Consider the following 18,254-nt stretch of genomic DNA (forward strand, 5'->3'; position numbering starts at 1 on the left):
GTTGCTCCAGGTCTCATGGAACTCAGAACCAAAGTCATGGTTGTGCCTTTCCTCTGTCCCTATTCAGGTTTTTAACAGGTGGTTGATTCTCCCAAGCCTCTCTTTTCGGCCTCCATCCATAGAAGGGTACCACCACCTTGTCAGTTTCATACCTGTCTGACTGTGCCACAGTGGCCATAGGGAACGTTGAAGATCAGGTAGCGCCCTGTGACTCGGGGGCGACACAGCTTATCATTTAAATGGATGTCCCAGGACGAGTAGCCCAGCCTCCGGAGGTAGCCTCGGTCAATGACGACTTGGAAAAGGTGAGGCCAGCAGGAGAGCTGGGCTGCAGAAGGGGGAGGATGGGGAGAAAGTTACAAAGAGAACCTGGAGCCCTCAGGGGTGTGAGTTATGTTTACTTTATAAAAGTACTATGACAGTGCCCTGGGTTGGCTCTCATCACCCACTACACCCAACTTGACTTCCATTGACTTTATATTTCCCCTTCTTTCCAAAAGTCATGTCATATCCACAGGGTCCTACCCACAGAACATGTCCCAGAGACAGAGCCTCTTCTAAGGATTTAAAGGACAGCTCATCTCATATGGTAAGAACATCTGAGCCTGAACATCCATCTGAGCCTTTGTATGAGGGTTAAGTTAGAAAGAAGGAATGGAAGCCAAGGGAGGGGGTGCAAAGGGACTTCCTCCCCAGCCTCCTAAAGCCCAGCAAGAGGATGGAGATACAAGAGATCTCAGGGGAGACACAGAAACTGGTCCCCTCACATAGTCTGTTCATTCTTCCACAGACAATGGGTCTCTTAGCTCCCCTTTTTGGAGTCTCACACCCTAGGAGGGAGGAAGACTTTACCGTTGTCCTTGGGTACCACAGAGTCAGCCGCACCTGGTGAAGGGGGACAAAGAAAAGCAAAGATCATCTGTGTAGAAGCACTGGACAGGGACAACATAGCCAGCAGTGGATGTGAACCGTAGGAAAAAGGGCTCATTGGATTCACCTATTAAAGCTGAAGCAATGGCCTGGAAATACTCCAGGGTGATGCAAGGGAAAGGAGGGCCCAGGGCCTCCTGATGGAGTTGGAGGGAGGGATTCTGGCATAGATAAAGTAGTGTTGAGAATGGTGTCATCAACACCAAGATTTGTTGGAGAGAGAGACTAGTAAATACAGGGCTTTGCAGGTTATAAAACTCATCGCATGGTTGGACCCTGGCTGGCGTCCCTTCCCATGCACATGGCGTGCACAGTAGCCCAGGCTGGGAAATGCACACTTCATGGCTATCAAGCCCTCCCCTCCCAGAAGCAAGGCAAAACAGAAACCCAGGGCCAGGACCCAGAAGGAAGCACGGCTGGCCAGATTCCCTCAGCCCTTCAAACGCTCTCAGCCCCAGACCACTGGTCCTTTGGCTGCTGAACCTGATGAAAAAGAAACCCTTTGGTGTATAATCTGAGAATAGAAGCTAAATTACCATTTACAGGGGGCCCCCCAACAGCATGAGGAATAACTGGAACTGTGAACAGACAGTAAAAGTGAGGATCTGGAGAAAAAGGACCCCTCAGCCCCAAGGCTGACTCACACTACATGGCTCCCTGTGGAATTAACTGTCTCAAGGGGGCTCTGATAGCCTACTTGGGCCACATTTCTATGCAAAACAAGAGAAATTTGCACATAAGGCACAAGGAAAAGTGGTTTGATTCACCTATAAAAAGTGGGATGGAAGAGCCAAAGTGAGCTAACCTTGTTCACCAAACCTTAGAATTCCATCACTCTGTGAGATTTAGTGGATAAATTAAGGACAAATATAGGGGAGGATGACTCCACACAGAAGGTCTGCCCATGGAAGTCAAATGCCAAGACAAATGGCCGGTGACAAAAACTATTCACTGAATCTTGGATGAAAGGGACCAAGGGGAACCCAGGACAGTGCAGGGTTCTGACTTCCAAGGGCCAGGTCAAGGCGGGGAAGGGACTCCACCTAGGACTGTGCCCTTATCAGAGGTTTACAAGGGGACAACAGACAAATTCTATATTTTTTAATCATTTTTTTTAAGTTGTCACTTCTTTTCTTGGCTTCATAAACTTTTAGCTATATTTCGGGACAAATACTGCGCTGAACTGGAATTAGAAAAACTGGCTAATAAAGTGCCACCTCTGTCTGATTAAAACATCTACCACCATGGCTATGTAATAAAATATGCTCTTTTATCCTAGAATCTGGGGCCATGGCCCACCTGACATTCCTCGGGCTGGTGAATTCTGACCTTAGGGATGCTTGGAGAGGAAAGAACGGGTGGAGCCTTAGGAAGACCCCGGGGAGGGGCCGGCGTGGCAGGGGAGCCCGGGTACCTGCGCAGACCACGCTCGCGTCCTCCCAGTGCTGGCAGTCGTGGCGCTCCCAGCCCGCGTGGGCGCAGCGCTCCAGCGCATCCTCGGTGCCCGCACAGCGCACGTCGTCCAGCAGGATGGGCCCCGAGCCCGGGCCGAAGCGGCCGCGACCCAGGGCGCCCAGCGCGCGCCCGCAGCCCAGGACGCGGCACACCACACGGGCGTCTCTGATGCTCCAGTGGTCGTCGCACACCGTGCCCCACACGCCCTCGTGCCGGACCTCCACCCGGCCCTCGCAGCGGCCGCGCCCGCCCACCAGGCGCAGGGGCAGGTCTGCAGGAGGCAAGAGGCACTAACTCATCACATCTATCCAGTGAAGCTTCTTTTAATGAATTAAAGTCACATTGTAAGAACTATTATGGATACAGATTTTCAATTATAAAATAATTCCTGGGGATGTGATGTACAGCATGGTGACTATTATAGTTAATAAGACTGTATTATGTATTTGAAAGTTGCTGTGCAGATCACAATAAACTGTGGAAAATTCTGAAAGAGATGGGAATACCAGACCACTTGACCTGCCTCTTGAGAAATTTGTATGCAGGTCAGGAAGCAAAAGTTAGAACTGAACATGGAACAACAGACTGGTTCCAAATAGGAAAAGGAGTTACGTCAAGGCTGTATATTGTCACCCTGCTTATTTAACTTATATGAAGAGTACATTATGAGAAACGCTGGGCTGGAAGAAGCACAAGCTGGAATCAAGATTGCCGGGAGAAATATCAATAACCTCAGATATGCAGATGACACCACCCTTATGGCAGAAAGTGAAGAGGAACTAAAAAGCCTCTTGATGAAGGTGAAAGAGGAGAGTGAAAAAGTTGGCTTAAAACTCAACATTCAGAAAACGAAGATCATGGCATCTGGTCCCATCACTTCATGGGAAATAGATGGGGAAACAGTGGAAACAGTGTCAGAGTTTATTTTTATGGGCTCCAAAATCACCGCAGATGGTGACTGCAGCCATGAAATTAAAAGATGCTTACTCCTTGGAAGAAAAGTTATGACCAACCTAGATAGCATATTAAAAAGCAGAGACATTACTTTGCCAACAAAGGTCCGTCTAGTCAAGGCTATGGTTTCTCCTGTGGTCATTTATGGATGTGAGAGTTGGACTGTGAAGAAGGCTGAGCGCCAAAGAATTGGTGCTTTTGAACTGTGGTATTGGAGAAGACTCTTGAGAGTCCCTTGGACTGCAAGGAGATCCAACCAGTCCATTCTGAAGGAGATCAGCCCTGAGATTTCTTTGAAAGGAATGATGCTAAAGCTGAAACTCCAGTCCTTTGGCCATCTCATGCGAAGAGTTGACTCATTGGAAAAGACTCTGATGCTGGGAGGGATTGGGGGCAAGAGGAGAAGGGGATGACAGAGGATGAGATGGCTGGATGGCATCACTGACTTGATGGACATGAGTCTTAGTGAACTCTGGGAGTTGGTGATGGACAGGGAGGCCTGGTGTGCTGCGATTCATGGGGTCGCAAAGAGTCGGACAAGACTGAGCGACTCAACTGAACTGAACTGAAGAGAGAACTTGCAAATTTTCCTCTTGAGAAAAAAATTTTTGTAGCTATGTTTGGTGATGGATGTTAACTCAAAGTACTGTGGTGATCATCTGCAGTATATACAAATATTAAATCATTATATTGTACACCTGAAACTAATGTTTATTTTTTATGTTATGTTAATATTAATTATATTACTATGTTAATTATGTTGATATGTTATATGTAAATATATTAATATGTTGTGTTAATATGTTAATGTTTATTGAGGTATTGATTATACCTCAATGAAAACCTCTATACTATGTAATGTAGTTATTCCATTCCTAGATGTTTACTCAAGATAAAGAAAACACACGACCTCAGAAAGATGCATAAACAGCAGAATTCTTAGCAATACACAAAACCTGGAAACATTCAAATGTCCATCCACAGAAGAATGGACAAATAAATTGTGATATGTATGTCCATAATAAATTGTGGTATGTCCACACAATGCATCATTACTAAGCAGAAACAATAAAAATGAAAAAAAAGAACAAATTACCAACATATGGAAGCACCTGGGGCAAATCTTAGAAACAATTCATTGGGACCTCCCCGGTGGTCCAGTGGCTACGACTCGGAGCTCCCAATGTAGGGAGCCTGGCTTTGATATCTGGTCAGGGGACTAGATCCCGAACACCACAACGAAGACCCATTGCAGCCAAATAAATGTTTCTTCAAAATTTGTTAAGTAAGGTTGAGAAGTCAGACACAAAAACACATATGCTTTGATTTCACTTTTATGAGATTCTAGAAAACCAAATCTATTTGTAGCGACAGAAAACAGATCAGTTGGCCTGGGAGAAGTGGAAAGGATTTACTGTAAAGGGGCATGAGGGAACTTCCTGGGGGATGGAAATACTCTAAATCTTTTTTTTTTTTTTTTTAATTTTTAAAATTTTTTTTGCCTTGTCCTGAGGCATGTGGGATCTTAGTTCCCTGATCAGGGATTGAACTGTGCCCCCTGCATTGGAAGCACCAACTCTTAACCACTGGACCACCTTTGAACACAACTGAGGGACTTGACTGAGCGACTACGCACACACACCACTGAAGGCCCAGAATGCTCTAGGTCTTGACTGTGGTGGTGCTCACACAGTTGTATATATGAGACAAAACTCACAGATGTGTGCAATTTACTGTACATAATTATACTTCAAAAAAGGTGATTTAAAAAGTAAAACTAATTTAAAAAGAAAACCTATATTATGTAGGTGGTGCTACACCCACAATGTGTATAAGATGATTCGCCTTCATATAAATTGGTTGCCAGTGACTATTTTTCAATTTCCTGCTCTGCTCAGCACATAGAAGATGCTCAGTGAACGTTAACAAACATCTCCGGCATCTGCTTCTCTGTGACTGAAATGCCCTGGTCCAGGAGAGTTGCTCTCCTCATTGACTGTTACTGAGATACTGGAAGCAAGATAACGATTCTTGTTTGACCTATGAATAAAGGCAAATATCTGAGTGAGGTCTTGAGAGGTGCATCAAGGCTTCTAACCTACAAAATGTACGTGTGTGCACACATCTGTACCTGCACACATGCACCTAAAAGCTATAAAGTTTTCTGTAAAGGGTAAGAAATTTCAGTGAAAATGAAATAACAGTATTAATAATGATATGACAGTTTTAGTGCTTAGAAACAAACAAAAATTACCAGGTAACGGGGTTACTTCCTCATCAACTGAAACTGAAACTGTAAAAAAGAAAAAACAAGCTTAAAAACATGCATATCCTCGAAGTCACATATTTATATTCAAAGCTGAAAATGAACCAAATGTTTTTTCTAAGTTTAGACACTAATGCTTTTTAAAAACTTTTTGCTTTAGTTTGAGTGCCTAAATACTGTTCATTAGGTTTTATTTTACTTTTTTTTTTGGCCATTAAGTTGTATCAAAATGTAACAAGTAGTGTTGTGTGCTGTTTATTTTCCAAAAATTAAATTATTGATTTATTTTTAAATTTTTTTGGCTGTGGTGTGCAGCATGTGGGATCTTATTTCCCTGACCAGGGATTGAACCTGTGCTCCCTGTATTGGAAGCATGGAGTCTTAACCGATAGTTATCAAACAATTTATTCAATGATCAGAAAAATTTTATAAATGCACTGAAGTTTTGAAAGGAGGAATTCAAAACATTAGATTTTTACAAAGGCTGAAAATGAAATGAAGAAAATCAAGTGAGATTCCAGAAATATTTTTAGATAAGAGAGAGACCATATCTAATATTAAAATCCCATATGAAAGTATTCAGAAGGAAGCAAGGTAGGAAGAGTAACAATGGGCTTTATGACAGCATTTGGTTGTATAAACTACTATAAAACTAAGGATTAATTTAGCAACAGGCATATGATTGTTACCAGGTGATGGTGTCGATTCTGTTGAAACCAGATCTGTGGCTGCCAAAAAAATTTCCAGTGAAAAGAAAGCTTTAACATTTGAATTCATTGAAATTTTACGCTGTAGACCACAATTTTTAAAAAAATAAGACTGTTTTAAGCTGTATATAAAAGAATCCACTCTGCTTATTTATCTTGTGGACTTGTGCATGCAGGGGGTGAAACAGTGTATGTGAAGTTGGTCTTTAACACGGTAGATTAACAATTCCCATTATGAGCATTTACAATGTGTCATAATTTACGACTCTATTAACATAAACATGCCAGCTAAGTATTATCACTATTTTATGGATGAAGATGTGGAGACTCAGCTTATATACATGTCTGTGAGTGCGTGTGTGTGATAAGTCACTTCAGTCGTGTCCAACTCTTTCCAACCCTATGGACAGTAGCCCGCCAGGCTCCTCCGTCCATAGAATGCTCCAGGCAAGAATACTGGAGAGGGATACCATGTCCTCCTCCAGGGGGTCATCCCCACCCAGGGATCGAATCCACATCTGTTACATCTCCTGCATCAGCAGGCAGGTTCTTTGCCACTGGCGCCACCTGGGAGGCCCTGTACACAGGCCTGGATCACCCACAGTTCAGACCCAAGAGACCCCAAAGCACACTCTTCCGACACCCCTCTGCCTTTCAGGGCACAGGATGCGGGAGTCACATTCGGTCTGGCTCCACGAGGTGAATCAGGAATGTGGGGGTGGGGGTGGTTAGTGGCTTGGAGCTTCCCCAGCCTTTCCTGTGCTCTCTCCCCACCTCTGTTAGGGAAAAAGGAAGCGTCTCTTCTTGGCTGGATTCTTTCAGAAAGCCACTCACAGAGCTACTACAGAGAGCAGAGAGATACCTGGTGAAGAAGGAGCTTCGCTTGAAGTGGGAGTCATATCTGCAAACAAAGAAGGATCAAACTCGAGTATTAGTGAAAAGGAGATGGGATGATTTTTTTCAAAAACAGTGTGGTTGAAAACAGAAGAAAGTGAAAGTGAAAAGCTCAGTTGTGTCTGACTCTGTGACCCCATGGACTGTAGCTCACCAGGCTCCTCTGTCCGTGGGATTTTCCAGGCAAGAATACTGGAGTGGGTTGCCATTTCCTTCTCCAGGGGATCTTCCTAACCCAGGGATTGAACCTGGTTCTCCCACACTTTACCGTCTGAGCCACCAGGGAAGTGGTGAATGGATAAAACCAACACTATCACAGTCCATCCCCTAGTGGGTGTGTCTGGGTGGAGGGGTCAAAGTATCGCCTGAATCATCACAGGACCATGCAGCAGGTGGAGGTGTGGACCCCCAGCCCTCTTGGGCACATCCAATCAAGACCAGTGTGACAAGCAGGAGGTGTTCCCTGGTGGAGGGACCACTTCTGTGTCTGTGCGTGAACGAGAACGTGAAGCTTAATTTCTGTGAAAAGGAGGCTGGGACTTCTGTTTACATTGGGGCTTATTCTGTAGACAAAATATTCAATGTATATGCTCACTTCTTAAAGAGGGGAGTTTAAACTTAGGAAATGTGACAGGCAGAAAACATTACCAGAGAGGGTGTCCACTTCTGCTGAGGCTGAGAACACATCTGTGCATGAACAAAGAGAATAGGACACTTAGCAACGAGAAAAAAGATACTTTGTGTGTCTTTTCATTGGGGTTTACTTTGTGGCCAAAATGGTCGTTAAGCGGGCTTATTTTCTAAGTAGGACAGAAAGTAAGAAGCTAGTCTGGTTCATTTAAACACCACAGTGAGAGAGCATTTACCAGATGGAGAGGTCATATCTGCTGAGGTTGAAGAGAGATCTGTAGAAAAAGAGATGAAGAAACTTATGTACCAGTGGAGAAGACTCCTGGGTTTTTACCGAGGCTGTGTTGGGTACAAAACATCCGTGCGACAGCCTAGTCTGATCAATGGAACTCCAAGAAGAGACGCTTATGGGACACTAGAGAGTGTTTTACCTGGTGTGGAGGTCACACTGGCTGACAATGAAGCTGCAGATGAACAAAAAGAACAAGGCAGCAGTAAGACAGCCACACCAGGCATACATGTTTCTATAAGATAATGAAGACGTAAAAATGGCCAACGGAGATCAGTATGACTGATTTGGCTTGTCTGCCTACTGTCTAGACAGGAGCTATAGCAGGGCATCTCCAAATCCTCTACTGCCCCAGGGAACCCCTCTACCCCCTGGGTCTCCTCTTGGAGACCCTTCCCTTCTCCCCTTGGAGGCTAGCTGTTCAGAGGGCAACAACCATTGGTCCAAGTTTCTCCATTGTATGGCGTTCATCTAACAAAGATTCCATAAATGGCGGACTTGCTTTTTCCCTGCTTCCCCTTAAATGAGTGGGAGATGGTGACCCAGGAAAGGGTGACCTCTGCAGACCAGAACTTTCCCTAGGTAGGCTGTCTCAAGATCTAGACTGAGGGTGAGGAGGAGTATAAAAAGTCCATTTGTCTCATACTAAGAGATGCACTGCATCTCTTAGCTTTATCAGTTGCTGCTAAGTCACTTCAGTCATGTCCGACTCTGTGCGACCCCATAGATGGCAGCCCACCAGGCTCCCCCATCCCTGGGATTCTCCAGGCAAGAACACTGGAGTGGGTTGCCATTTCCTTCTCCAATGCATGAAAGTGAAAAGTGAAAGTGAAGTCACTCAGTCATGCCCAACTCTTAAGCGACCCTATGGGCTGCAGCCTACCAGGCTCCTCCATCCATGGGATTTTCCAGGCAGGAGTACTGGAGTGGTGTGCCTTTTTCTTCTCTGAGCTATATCAGTAATAAAGACCATATTTTGGTTCTGACTCTGATGCTTTATGTCATAATTACTTCAACACCTGGAGTAGTGTAGAGCATCTTCTTTATTGTCTTTCACCCAAATAAATCTCTAACACTATTTGTCAAATTATTAAGTCCAAAGTCACACGGGTGAAAATATGTGGGTTATTTTCAAATCTCTTTTGATACTGATTTCTAACATTATTCCAGAGTGATAAGAGAACAGACTCCGTATGAGCTCAATACCTTTAGACCATGAAATTTTTGCACCTCGTTTCATGTTCCTGGATATGTTCTAGTGTTTTCTAGTTTACGGTCTGTGGCAACTTGAATAGAATTTATATTCTATTTGTGTGAAAATTGTATAAATCTTAATTATGCTGAGTTGTTTCATGGTTCTTTCCCTTCTAGTTTTCTGTATATTCATTCTATTAATTTTTGAGAGTTTGATATTCAAACTCCAACTAAAACTCTTAATTTATCTACTTAAAAATAATTGTAATATTTAGTAGAACTATATGTAACTTTGTCCTGTACTTTCCAAGTCTCCTGTAAATGTGTTATCATACTTACATAATTTAAAAAATAAGAAAGAGGAAAAAAAAAAAGTTACACGGTAACTCCTCAGATAATGGCATCACTCAAAGTCCAACAACATCCAAGAGGAGAGTTATTTGTTACCCTGGTCAATTCTGCATCCCTCACTACCTTGGCACGTGGCCATCTTCAATGAATGCTGGATGAACATTCAGAAGGATCAGTAAAAGCCGTGGTCTGACTCTCCACCAGTCTGACAACACCTACATGATGGCTGGTGTTCAGGAGAAGGTTCCTTCATGGACGGTTGACATTTGACCACCAGTCAGTCCAGCGAATGACTCAGTGCTTGTGTTTGGCTGAATTGGCTGGACTAATTTCACCCTTGGCCCAGGCAGTTAGTGTGGCCTTTTTTGAGTCAGGTCAGTATAAACATATTTAAAGCTTTCAAAGAATTTATCATAAACATGTTTTAAAACTTTCAAAGAATTTATCATGACATAAATAGTTATTTAATGAGCTCATTGGAAAATCAAATAATTTATAAGCAAGTAATTTATAAGAGAATAATTTATAAGACAAACAAAGCCCGAAATAACATCAAAATTAATTACCTGTCGAGGTGGTTACAGCAATACTCAGAGATACTGGAGATAAGAAAAGACAATTGATCAAAACTTGCCAAATGGCAAAAAATAGTTGTATTACAGTTAATTAATTTTCTTCTCTCTGTCCCTGGAGCATAGAAACCATGCGTGTGTGCTGTCGTAAACCACACGTGCATGTGTGCGTGCTCAGTCGTGTCCGACTCTTGTGACTCCATGGACGGTATCCCGCCAGGCCCTCAGTCCATGGGATTTTCCAGGCGAGAATACTGGAGTGGGTTGCCATTTCCTACTCCAGGGGATCTTCCCAACCCAGCGATCACACCTGAGTTTCCTGCATTGCAGGTCAATTTTTTTTTTTTTACCCACTGAGCCTTTGGGGAAGCCTATGGAAACCACGGACTTCATTATTTAATCAGTAAGTCTTGATTTATTTATCTATTCTGGTAGGCACTGTGCTAAACGCTAGAGTGGGGCAACCAACAAAACTAGGTATGGCTCCTGCTCTGCAGAACTGCTCCTGTGACAAGCGCTATGGAGAGCTTCGCAATGCTGTGAGAACCTGCAACAGGCGAGCTGACCTGGCCAGGGAGACCCCCTCTCTGCCTGCCTGACCCCTCGAGTCCCCACGCCTGCTGCAGGGTCTGGCCCAGACAAGGCACTCTGCTCCAAAGACAACAACACCCTGACGATACACCTCCCCAGAGCTGTCCTAGTCTTGGCCCTGGTGGCATACACAGGCAACCTTGCTGTCTCATCCATCTACATTTGCAGTGGGCAGAGGGCATTACCAGGTGAAGGAGTCACTTCTGCTGAGGTCGGAAGGATGCCTGAATATGAAACACAAACAGCAAAGTTAGTCAGTGGATCAGAAAGTTCTTATTCTTTTTCTAATACACATGATTGTACCTTTCCTATTATCTCATTAACCAGGCTTTGCTGTTGGAAAAATTTAAGTGTGAGAACTGTCTCCCACCCTCTTGAATAAAAGTTTAAGCACCTCAATAAAAACACGAGTGGTGTGTGCCCTGAACTACTGTGCTTGTACACACACAGCAGTCAACCAAAGTGGAAACACGCTCTGCAGCCATTTCTCTGTTATCAGGCCCTGCTCTGAGGTTAAATGTTTATTAGGCGGTTTTAAATCTTTTCTATGCAATGCTAATTGACACCTATCGCCATTTTAGTACCACAGTCAAATTGTCTGCTGTATTCTGTGTTAATATTTTCCTATTTTGTTGTCTTCCTAATTAAAGCTTATCACTTATCCTATCTCTTCAAGATAAACTGTACATTTCTCTGTCTCTTAAATACAGATCTTCTGTTCATTAGAATATCAGAGCCTCTGGCAAAATGGCAAGAGGGATGGTGTGAGCAGATGCAAACTATTATATATGGGATGGATCAACAGCAAGGTCCTGCTGCATAGCACTGGGAACCATCCAATGATAAACTATAATGGAAAAGAATATAAAAATATGTTTATATGTATGTAACTGAGTCACTAGCTGTACAGCGGAAATTAACACTGTAAATAAAACTGTAAATCATCTATCCTTCAATAAACTTTTTTTGGATAGCAAAAATAAAAACATGAGCTGTTATAAATTAAAACTCTCCTGAAAGAAACCAAGTTTCCCTGTCCTCTTAAACAGAAGATACTGGTCATATATTAACTTGCGTGATTCAGGCTCATTAAGAAGAAACCATTGCTGTTCAAGGTTGTATTAAGGAGGTATCTCAAAGGATGTTGAGTTTAGTGGGTACTTTTGCTTCAAATTGTGATATTTAGAAAGGCTGGTGCTGAGAGCCAGTGTGAGGAATTCCGCCCGTGGCAAAGGTCATGAGGAAGAAGGCTCGGCATATGCAAAGTTGGGATCCGAGCCTCAGGAGTCCCCCTGGAAATTCTCAAACATCTACCCCCAAAACCAGAGTCTGCCTACTTTACTGCTTTGTGCTCTCACCTATACCTCTGACTTTATGGGAGGCTGTCCCCCACCACCATCTCTCTCTCTCTGAAAAAGAGTTAACTTACAGCTCCAGTTAATAAAGTTCCTGGGCATGACAAGAGTGTTTTAGTTTGCAAACCCCTCAGATGGCTCTCTAACTTGCCTGACAGGTTTACCTGGACTCCTACAGCTATGCATACGATTGTTTACAGTCTCCCAACTGTGAGAGGCACGGGGAGCTTAAGATATTCAAATAGTATAGAGAGTTAGAAATTGTCAGAATAGAACTAGTAGAAGATTTCGTTGTTGAGCCAATGCTTGCTGCCAAGTTTCCACATCCCCTGTATTGTCTCCTTGGAAGTGTATTAATTAATACAGTTGGTATGTAGAAAAAATAAGTAGTGGCCTTGGTGTTAACAACTTTAGACTCTTAAGGTAATAAATTCTTTCCTTTGTTGTAAACCCATTGCACCTTTGCCCTATAGGAATGCAACTTTATCTAACACCTTTGGAGGATGGCGCCAAACTTTAAAATAATTACTCCTAGAGAAAATAAGTCGTATGGTTGACAAACCTTTATCAGAGTCATAAAATGTTAACAGGCCTTCTGGCCAGAAAATGATATAAATCACCTAAACCATTTGTATACAATAAATTTGCAGAAAAGAAAGCCTGGTCTCAATAAGGATCAAAGACTGCTGACTTTGCATGATTTCACATCCCTGCAAGGAGATCCAAGCAGTCCGTTTTGAAGGAGATCAGCCCTGGGATTTCTTTGGAAGGAATGATGCTAAAGCTGAAACTCCAGTACTTTGGTCACCTCATGCGAAGAGTTGACTCATTGGAAAAGACTCTGATGCTGGGAGGGATTGGGGGCAGGAGGAGAAGGGGACGACAGAGGATGAGATGGCTTGATGGCATCACTGACTCGATGGACGTGAGTCTGAGTGAACTCGGGGAGTTGGTGATGGACAGGGAAGCCTGGCGTGCTGCAATTCATGGGGTCTCAAAGAGTCAGACATGACTGAGCGACTGATCTGATCTGATCTGATTATCCTCTATGTGCAACTTAGGGTATAAAAGCCCCTGTTGAAAATAAAGCTATGGGCCTTGCTCAAAGCTTGGTCTCCCCATGTCGTTCTTTCTTGTTTCCTTTTCCTCCTTTTCTCTTCTGTTCTTCCTTCAGGCCAAAATAATTTGAGCGTGGGGGTCCTCTGGGACCACTTACTTGCCTGGGCTTCTAAGACCCACTCGAGAAGGTGCCTAAGGTGGGGCACCTTCCGCTATTCGAGAGGGCGCCTGCAGCCTCCGTGGACAGAGCCTACCTGGTGTCACAGATTATATTGATTTTCCGCATAAACCAGTTATTATTGAGCATCTAATAAATCTCTGCTTTGCTATTCTAATCGCCAACACAGTACTCCTGAGGGAATCCCTGGATCCAACCGGGGCTGGACCCTGGGAGGCTGGTGACACTGAACGGTTTTCTGAACCCTTCTGTGGCTGTCTGTTAGCATTTCCTGCCCTTACCACTGTGGCTCTTCTATGAGGTCTCCCCCTCCCAGTCTCTGCACCTCCTCCCTAATCTGTTGTCTCTCATAATACACAGTCAGCAGGGAGACCAGAGCGCCAGTGTGTGTAGGAAGTATGAACAGTAGATTCTGTGGATCACTCCCAGGTGTATGCAAGTGCTTTCCTTGAGTGTTGGGACCTCAACTTCACTGTATATTTGTCTATTTCTGGATTCTAGTCTATTTTCCAAGGGATTAATTCAGCCAAGTGACCCCTGGGCCAACAGTACTCTTTAGGTAGAATTTCAACACATCATTATCTCTTAACATTAGTAAGAGGACAAATCAGCAGAAAACTTGTTACCAGTCGTAAGAATCAAATCTGTGGCTGAAACTGAGGCAGGGACTGTCAAAGCAAGCACAATTTATAGAAAACTGTAATTAAATACCATTCTTTTCAATCACGTTCATTGGTAAGATTTTTAAAAGAATTACCCTGCTTACAAATTATGTCCCAGTCTTGTTCATATTTGATTATGCTCTGTTACTATTTGATTCTCCTGTTCTCCTTTCCATTAAGCTAAGGGAAATAAATAGTGGAGGAGGTGATACTTGGGTCTGGGACCCAGGAGATTTGGGTTCTAGTCTCTTCTCTGTGTGTAAACAGCCATGTGACTTTGGACAAGTTCCTTTGCATCTTGAAACTTCAGAGGATGCATCTGAAAAATGAAATCCATGGACTAGCAGCATCCGCACCATCCTGTGAGAAAGGCAGACATTTAAAACCCCACCCCACCCCTCACTCTCCCTCAAGGAACTGAATCGTAATCTGCATCTTAACAAGATTTCCAGGTGATTTATAGACACATTAAAATTTGAGAGGCACCAAACATCCAAGTGGAGATGACTCCAGGTCCAGAAATAATTGGCACGGGCCAGGAAGAAACTAGACAAACAGCATGTGCCCATAAAGGGAAACCCGTCTCCTCTCTGCCCTGGACAATCAGTGCCCTGTGAAAATTCACACTTGTATTTCCCAGCCTCTGGCTTCCCCATCAAAGCTTGAAATCTGGACTTTTATATGAAATCTCCTACTTTTAAAATGTGGTATTAAAAAGAATGAAACTTCGCATAGGCAAAACTCTGTTGTCTGAAACAAAACCATTCTGTAGGTCAAAACTAGTCTGCCAGCTGCGTCTTTGTAACTTCAGGTCTGAACAATCTCTAAGATTTCTTCCGACTCTTGTAAAGATGTTACACTGCGATGATGCCATATTGAATTTGTCCTTGGCTGAGACATCTAGTAGCTGATTCTCGTAGATCCAAGGAGACATATCTGTTTCATCGTCTGATTTTCCATAGAATATCCATTTCTATCAAGTTTGGCAGAGGGCTCTGAGACTTTAAAAATAGGAACTGTGAGCTACTTACATAACTGTTTACAGTTCAGAGAATATTTGAGTTGAATTGACTTGGGTTGAGATGGTATTTCTCCAACTTGCTTGGTTGTATATTGATCAACTCAGGTCCTAAGATGATCCCCAGTGTCCACAAGAGGGGAGTTTACCAAAGGACACATGAGTTGCTCACCTAGAGAACCAGGCAGGTCCCAAGAGGTGGCAGCACACACGTCCCTCAGGGATTCAACAACAAGCTCCCATCACTGACAGCTTGCCCAGGAGTGTGCCACCCAATCCTCGGACAAGTGCCACCCTCCCATTCTGCAGATGATGAAACAGAGGCTCTGAGAAGGAAGGGGACTTGGCCAGTTGTCACCCAAAGGTATAAGGCTGGAGCCAGACCATAATCCCAGGTTCTCTGGCTCCAAATTCTGTGATGCTGCATTTCTACTCAAACCCGGAAGGTCTCAGCAGTCAAAGAAGTTTGAGAAACATTCCATATTGCCAAGTTTAAAGAAGATCCCTTAGGGTAGGGCTTGCCAGAGCTTGAACATTTTAATAGACTGAATCCTCAAGAGAGGGGTATTGTATTTCCCCAACTTATTATGGGCTTCCCTTGTGGCTCAGCTGGTAAAGAATCTGCCTGCAGTGCAGGACCTGGGTTCGATCCCTGGGTCAGGAAGATCCCCTGGAGAAGGGAAAGGCTACCCACCCCAGTATTCTGGCCTGGAGAATTGCATGGACTGTATAGTCCATGGGGTTGCAAAGAGTCAGACACGACTGGGTGACTTTCACTTCCACTTTCAACTCACTTAGCCACGCAAATGCTTTCTTTTTTTTTTTGACCGCACAGCATGTGGGATCTTAGTTCCCAGACCAGGGATCGAATCTTTGTCTACTGCAGCAGAAGCACAGAGTCTTAACCACTGGACCACCAGTGAAGTCCCGTAAATGCTTTATAAAAGTTCACCTATCATTGGATTGGTGTGCTATAACGTGAAACACACATGGGAGATGTGGGACTCGATTGTTTCCTGAAAATGCAGACTAAAGGTATATTTTTTGCCTGAGACGCCTGAAGTCCTGTGAGTTAAAAATTAACTCACTGAATTCCCAAATGTGTGGACACTGTTGTGAGTATGAACAAAGCTCCTGACTTCCCTACTGTGGCACCAAGGACTCAGAAGCATGATGAACAGTGTCCTACGTACTGAAGGCATGTAATCAGTATCTGTCCAATTCACGCCTACGTTACTCAAGAAATATATGAGTACTTTATGTTAGTTTGATATGAGCTTGCTGGTTATCTTCATATGAGGTATAAACTTTAACCCTAACTGTATGCAAGGCAGTCTATATATCTATGATTTATATCAAGCTAGCAAGAAAATAAAATTACCAGGTGAGGTGATCATTTCTGTGGCTGACGCTGAAATGATAAAAACAAACCAGAGGCCAAAATAAGATAAAATCCAAACAAAAATCCCACCCACTTGTAAGAAATTTAGAAGCTACTGTTTGATTGGGTTGGCCACAAGGTGCGTTTGGGTTTTCAGGTTCCAGCTTAGGGAAAACCCCAAATGCACTTTATGGCCAACCCAATATTTTAAAGATTTGTACCTCAGATATGCAAATTAGATACAAAAAGACCTGAAATGTGACATTATACTAACGTATATATATGGAATTTAGAAAGATGGTAACAATAACCCGGTGTACGAGACAGCAAAAGAGACACTGATGTATAGAACAGTCTTATGGACTCTGTGGGAGAGGGAGAGGGTGGGAAGATTTGGGAGAATGACATTGAAACATGTAAAATATCATGTAAGAAACGAGTTGCCAGTCCAGGTTCGATGCACGATACTGGATGCTTGGGGCTAGTGCACTGGGACGACCCAGAGGGAGGGTATGGGGAGGGAGGAGGGAGGAGGGTTCAGGATAGGGAACACATGTATACCTGTGGCGGATTCATTTTGATATTGGCAAAACTAATACAATTATGTAAAGTTTAAAAATAAAATAAAATTAAAAAAAAAAAGATAAAGGCTGCTTGGGTGAGACTGGAACAGAGACAGGGATGCATGAGGAAGGAAGTGGGAAGCAAACATTTATTATTGTGGGAACAGTGTGATCTCCCTGGGTGGATCAGAAAGCCTGTTTCCTGGATGCAGTGAAGAGAAAACATTTCCTAGAATTGCAAAGTACTAGGAACCTTCCTGGGCTTCCAGGGTGGCTCAGTGGCTAAAGAACCCACCTGCAAAGCAGGAGATACAGGGGACACAGTTTTGATCCCTGGGTCAGGAAGATCCCCTGGAGAAGGGGATGGCAACCCACTCCAGTATTCTTGCCTGGAGGATCCCATATACAGAGAAGCCTGTGGGCTACAGTCCATGGGGTTGCAAAAGAGTCAGACATGATGGAAGCAACTGATCACACACATACAGGAAGCTTCCCAATCCTGACTTTAGGTTTCTAACATTGGTTTCTCATCTTCATCCAACAAACTAGCTTATGACATAGTACTAAGTTGTCTAAGTGTTAGGAGAAAGTGGTTGTTTAACACAAGAAAGGGTATTATGAGTCCCAATTCAGCATTCATTTATTCTTGTAATGATCTATCATGGCTGAAACACAGACGTGATCTTGAAGCCTCGCACTGGAATGTAAGCACTCTGGGGGCAGGATGGCTGTCTGCTGCTCTTGTTACTATATTCACCTAGAGTCGTGTCTGGTGAATATAAAGTGCTCAGTGCCTGTGTGCTCAGTCCCGTCCGACTCTTTGAGACCCCATGGACTGTAGCCCACCAGGCTCCACTGTCCATGGAATTCTCCAGGCAGGAATACTGGAATGGGTTGCCATTCCCTCTCCAGGGGATCTTCCCAATTCAGGGATTGAACCCACATCTCTTACATCTGCTGCATTGGCAGGGAGATTCTGTACCACCAGCACCACCTGGGGAGCCCAGAGTGCTCAGTAAATTTCTGTTAAATAAATGGACAGATGGACTGAATCCTATTCTTCCGGTCTTTGCTCTTAAAAAGTAAGAGAAGCTGGGCAGTGGGTGTTTTCATTTCATCAGATTTCCTTTTCTGTTTTACATTTTTTGGCAGTCTCGTATAGTGCATAATTGGGCCGAATTATCAAAAGAAGAAAGGGAAACTAT

General features: G+C 43.7%; 1 protein-coding gene across 1 annotated transcript in view; it reads right to left on the bottom strand.

Annotated features, from left to right (window-relative positions):
• The window catches only part of LOC102269083 (scavenger receptor cysteine-rich domain-containing protein DMBT1-like), an 83,407-nt gene that overhangs the window by 9,767 nt on the left and 55,386 nt on the right, over positions 1-18,254 (bottom strand). The window contains exons 27-28 of the mRNA XM_070363594.1: positions 2,345-2,656; positions 153-328 (exon numbers count right to left, since the gene is read on the bottom strand). Of these exons, the coding sequence (XP_070219695.1) occupies positions 153-328; positions 2,345-2,656 (488 nt within the window). The remainder of the gene's footprint in view (positions 1-152; positions 329-2,344; positions 2,657-18,254) is intronic.

Source organism: Bos mutus, chromosome 26 (genome assembly GCF_027580195.1).
Source record: "Bos mutus isolate GX-2022 chromosome 26, NWIPB_WYAK_1.1, whole genome shotgun sequence".
NCBI classification, from domain to species: Eukaryota; Metazoa; Chordata; class Mammalia; order Artiodactyla; family Bovidae; genus Bos; species Bos mutus.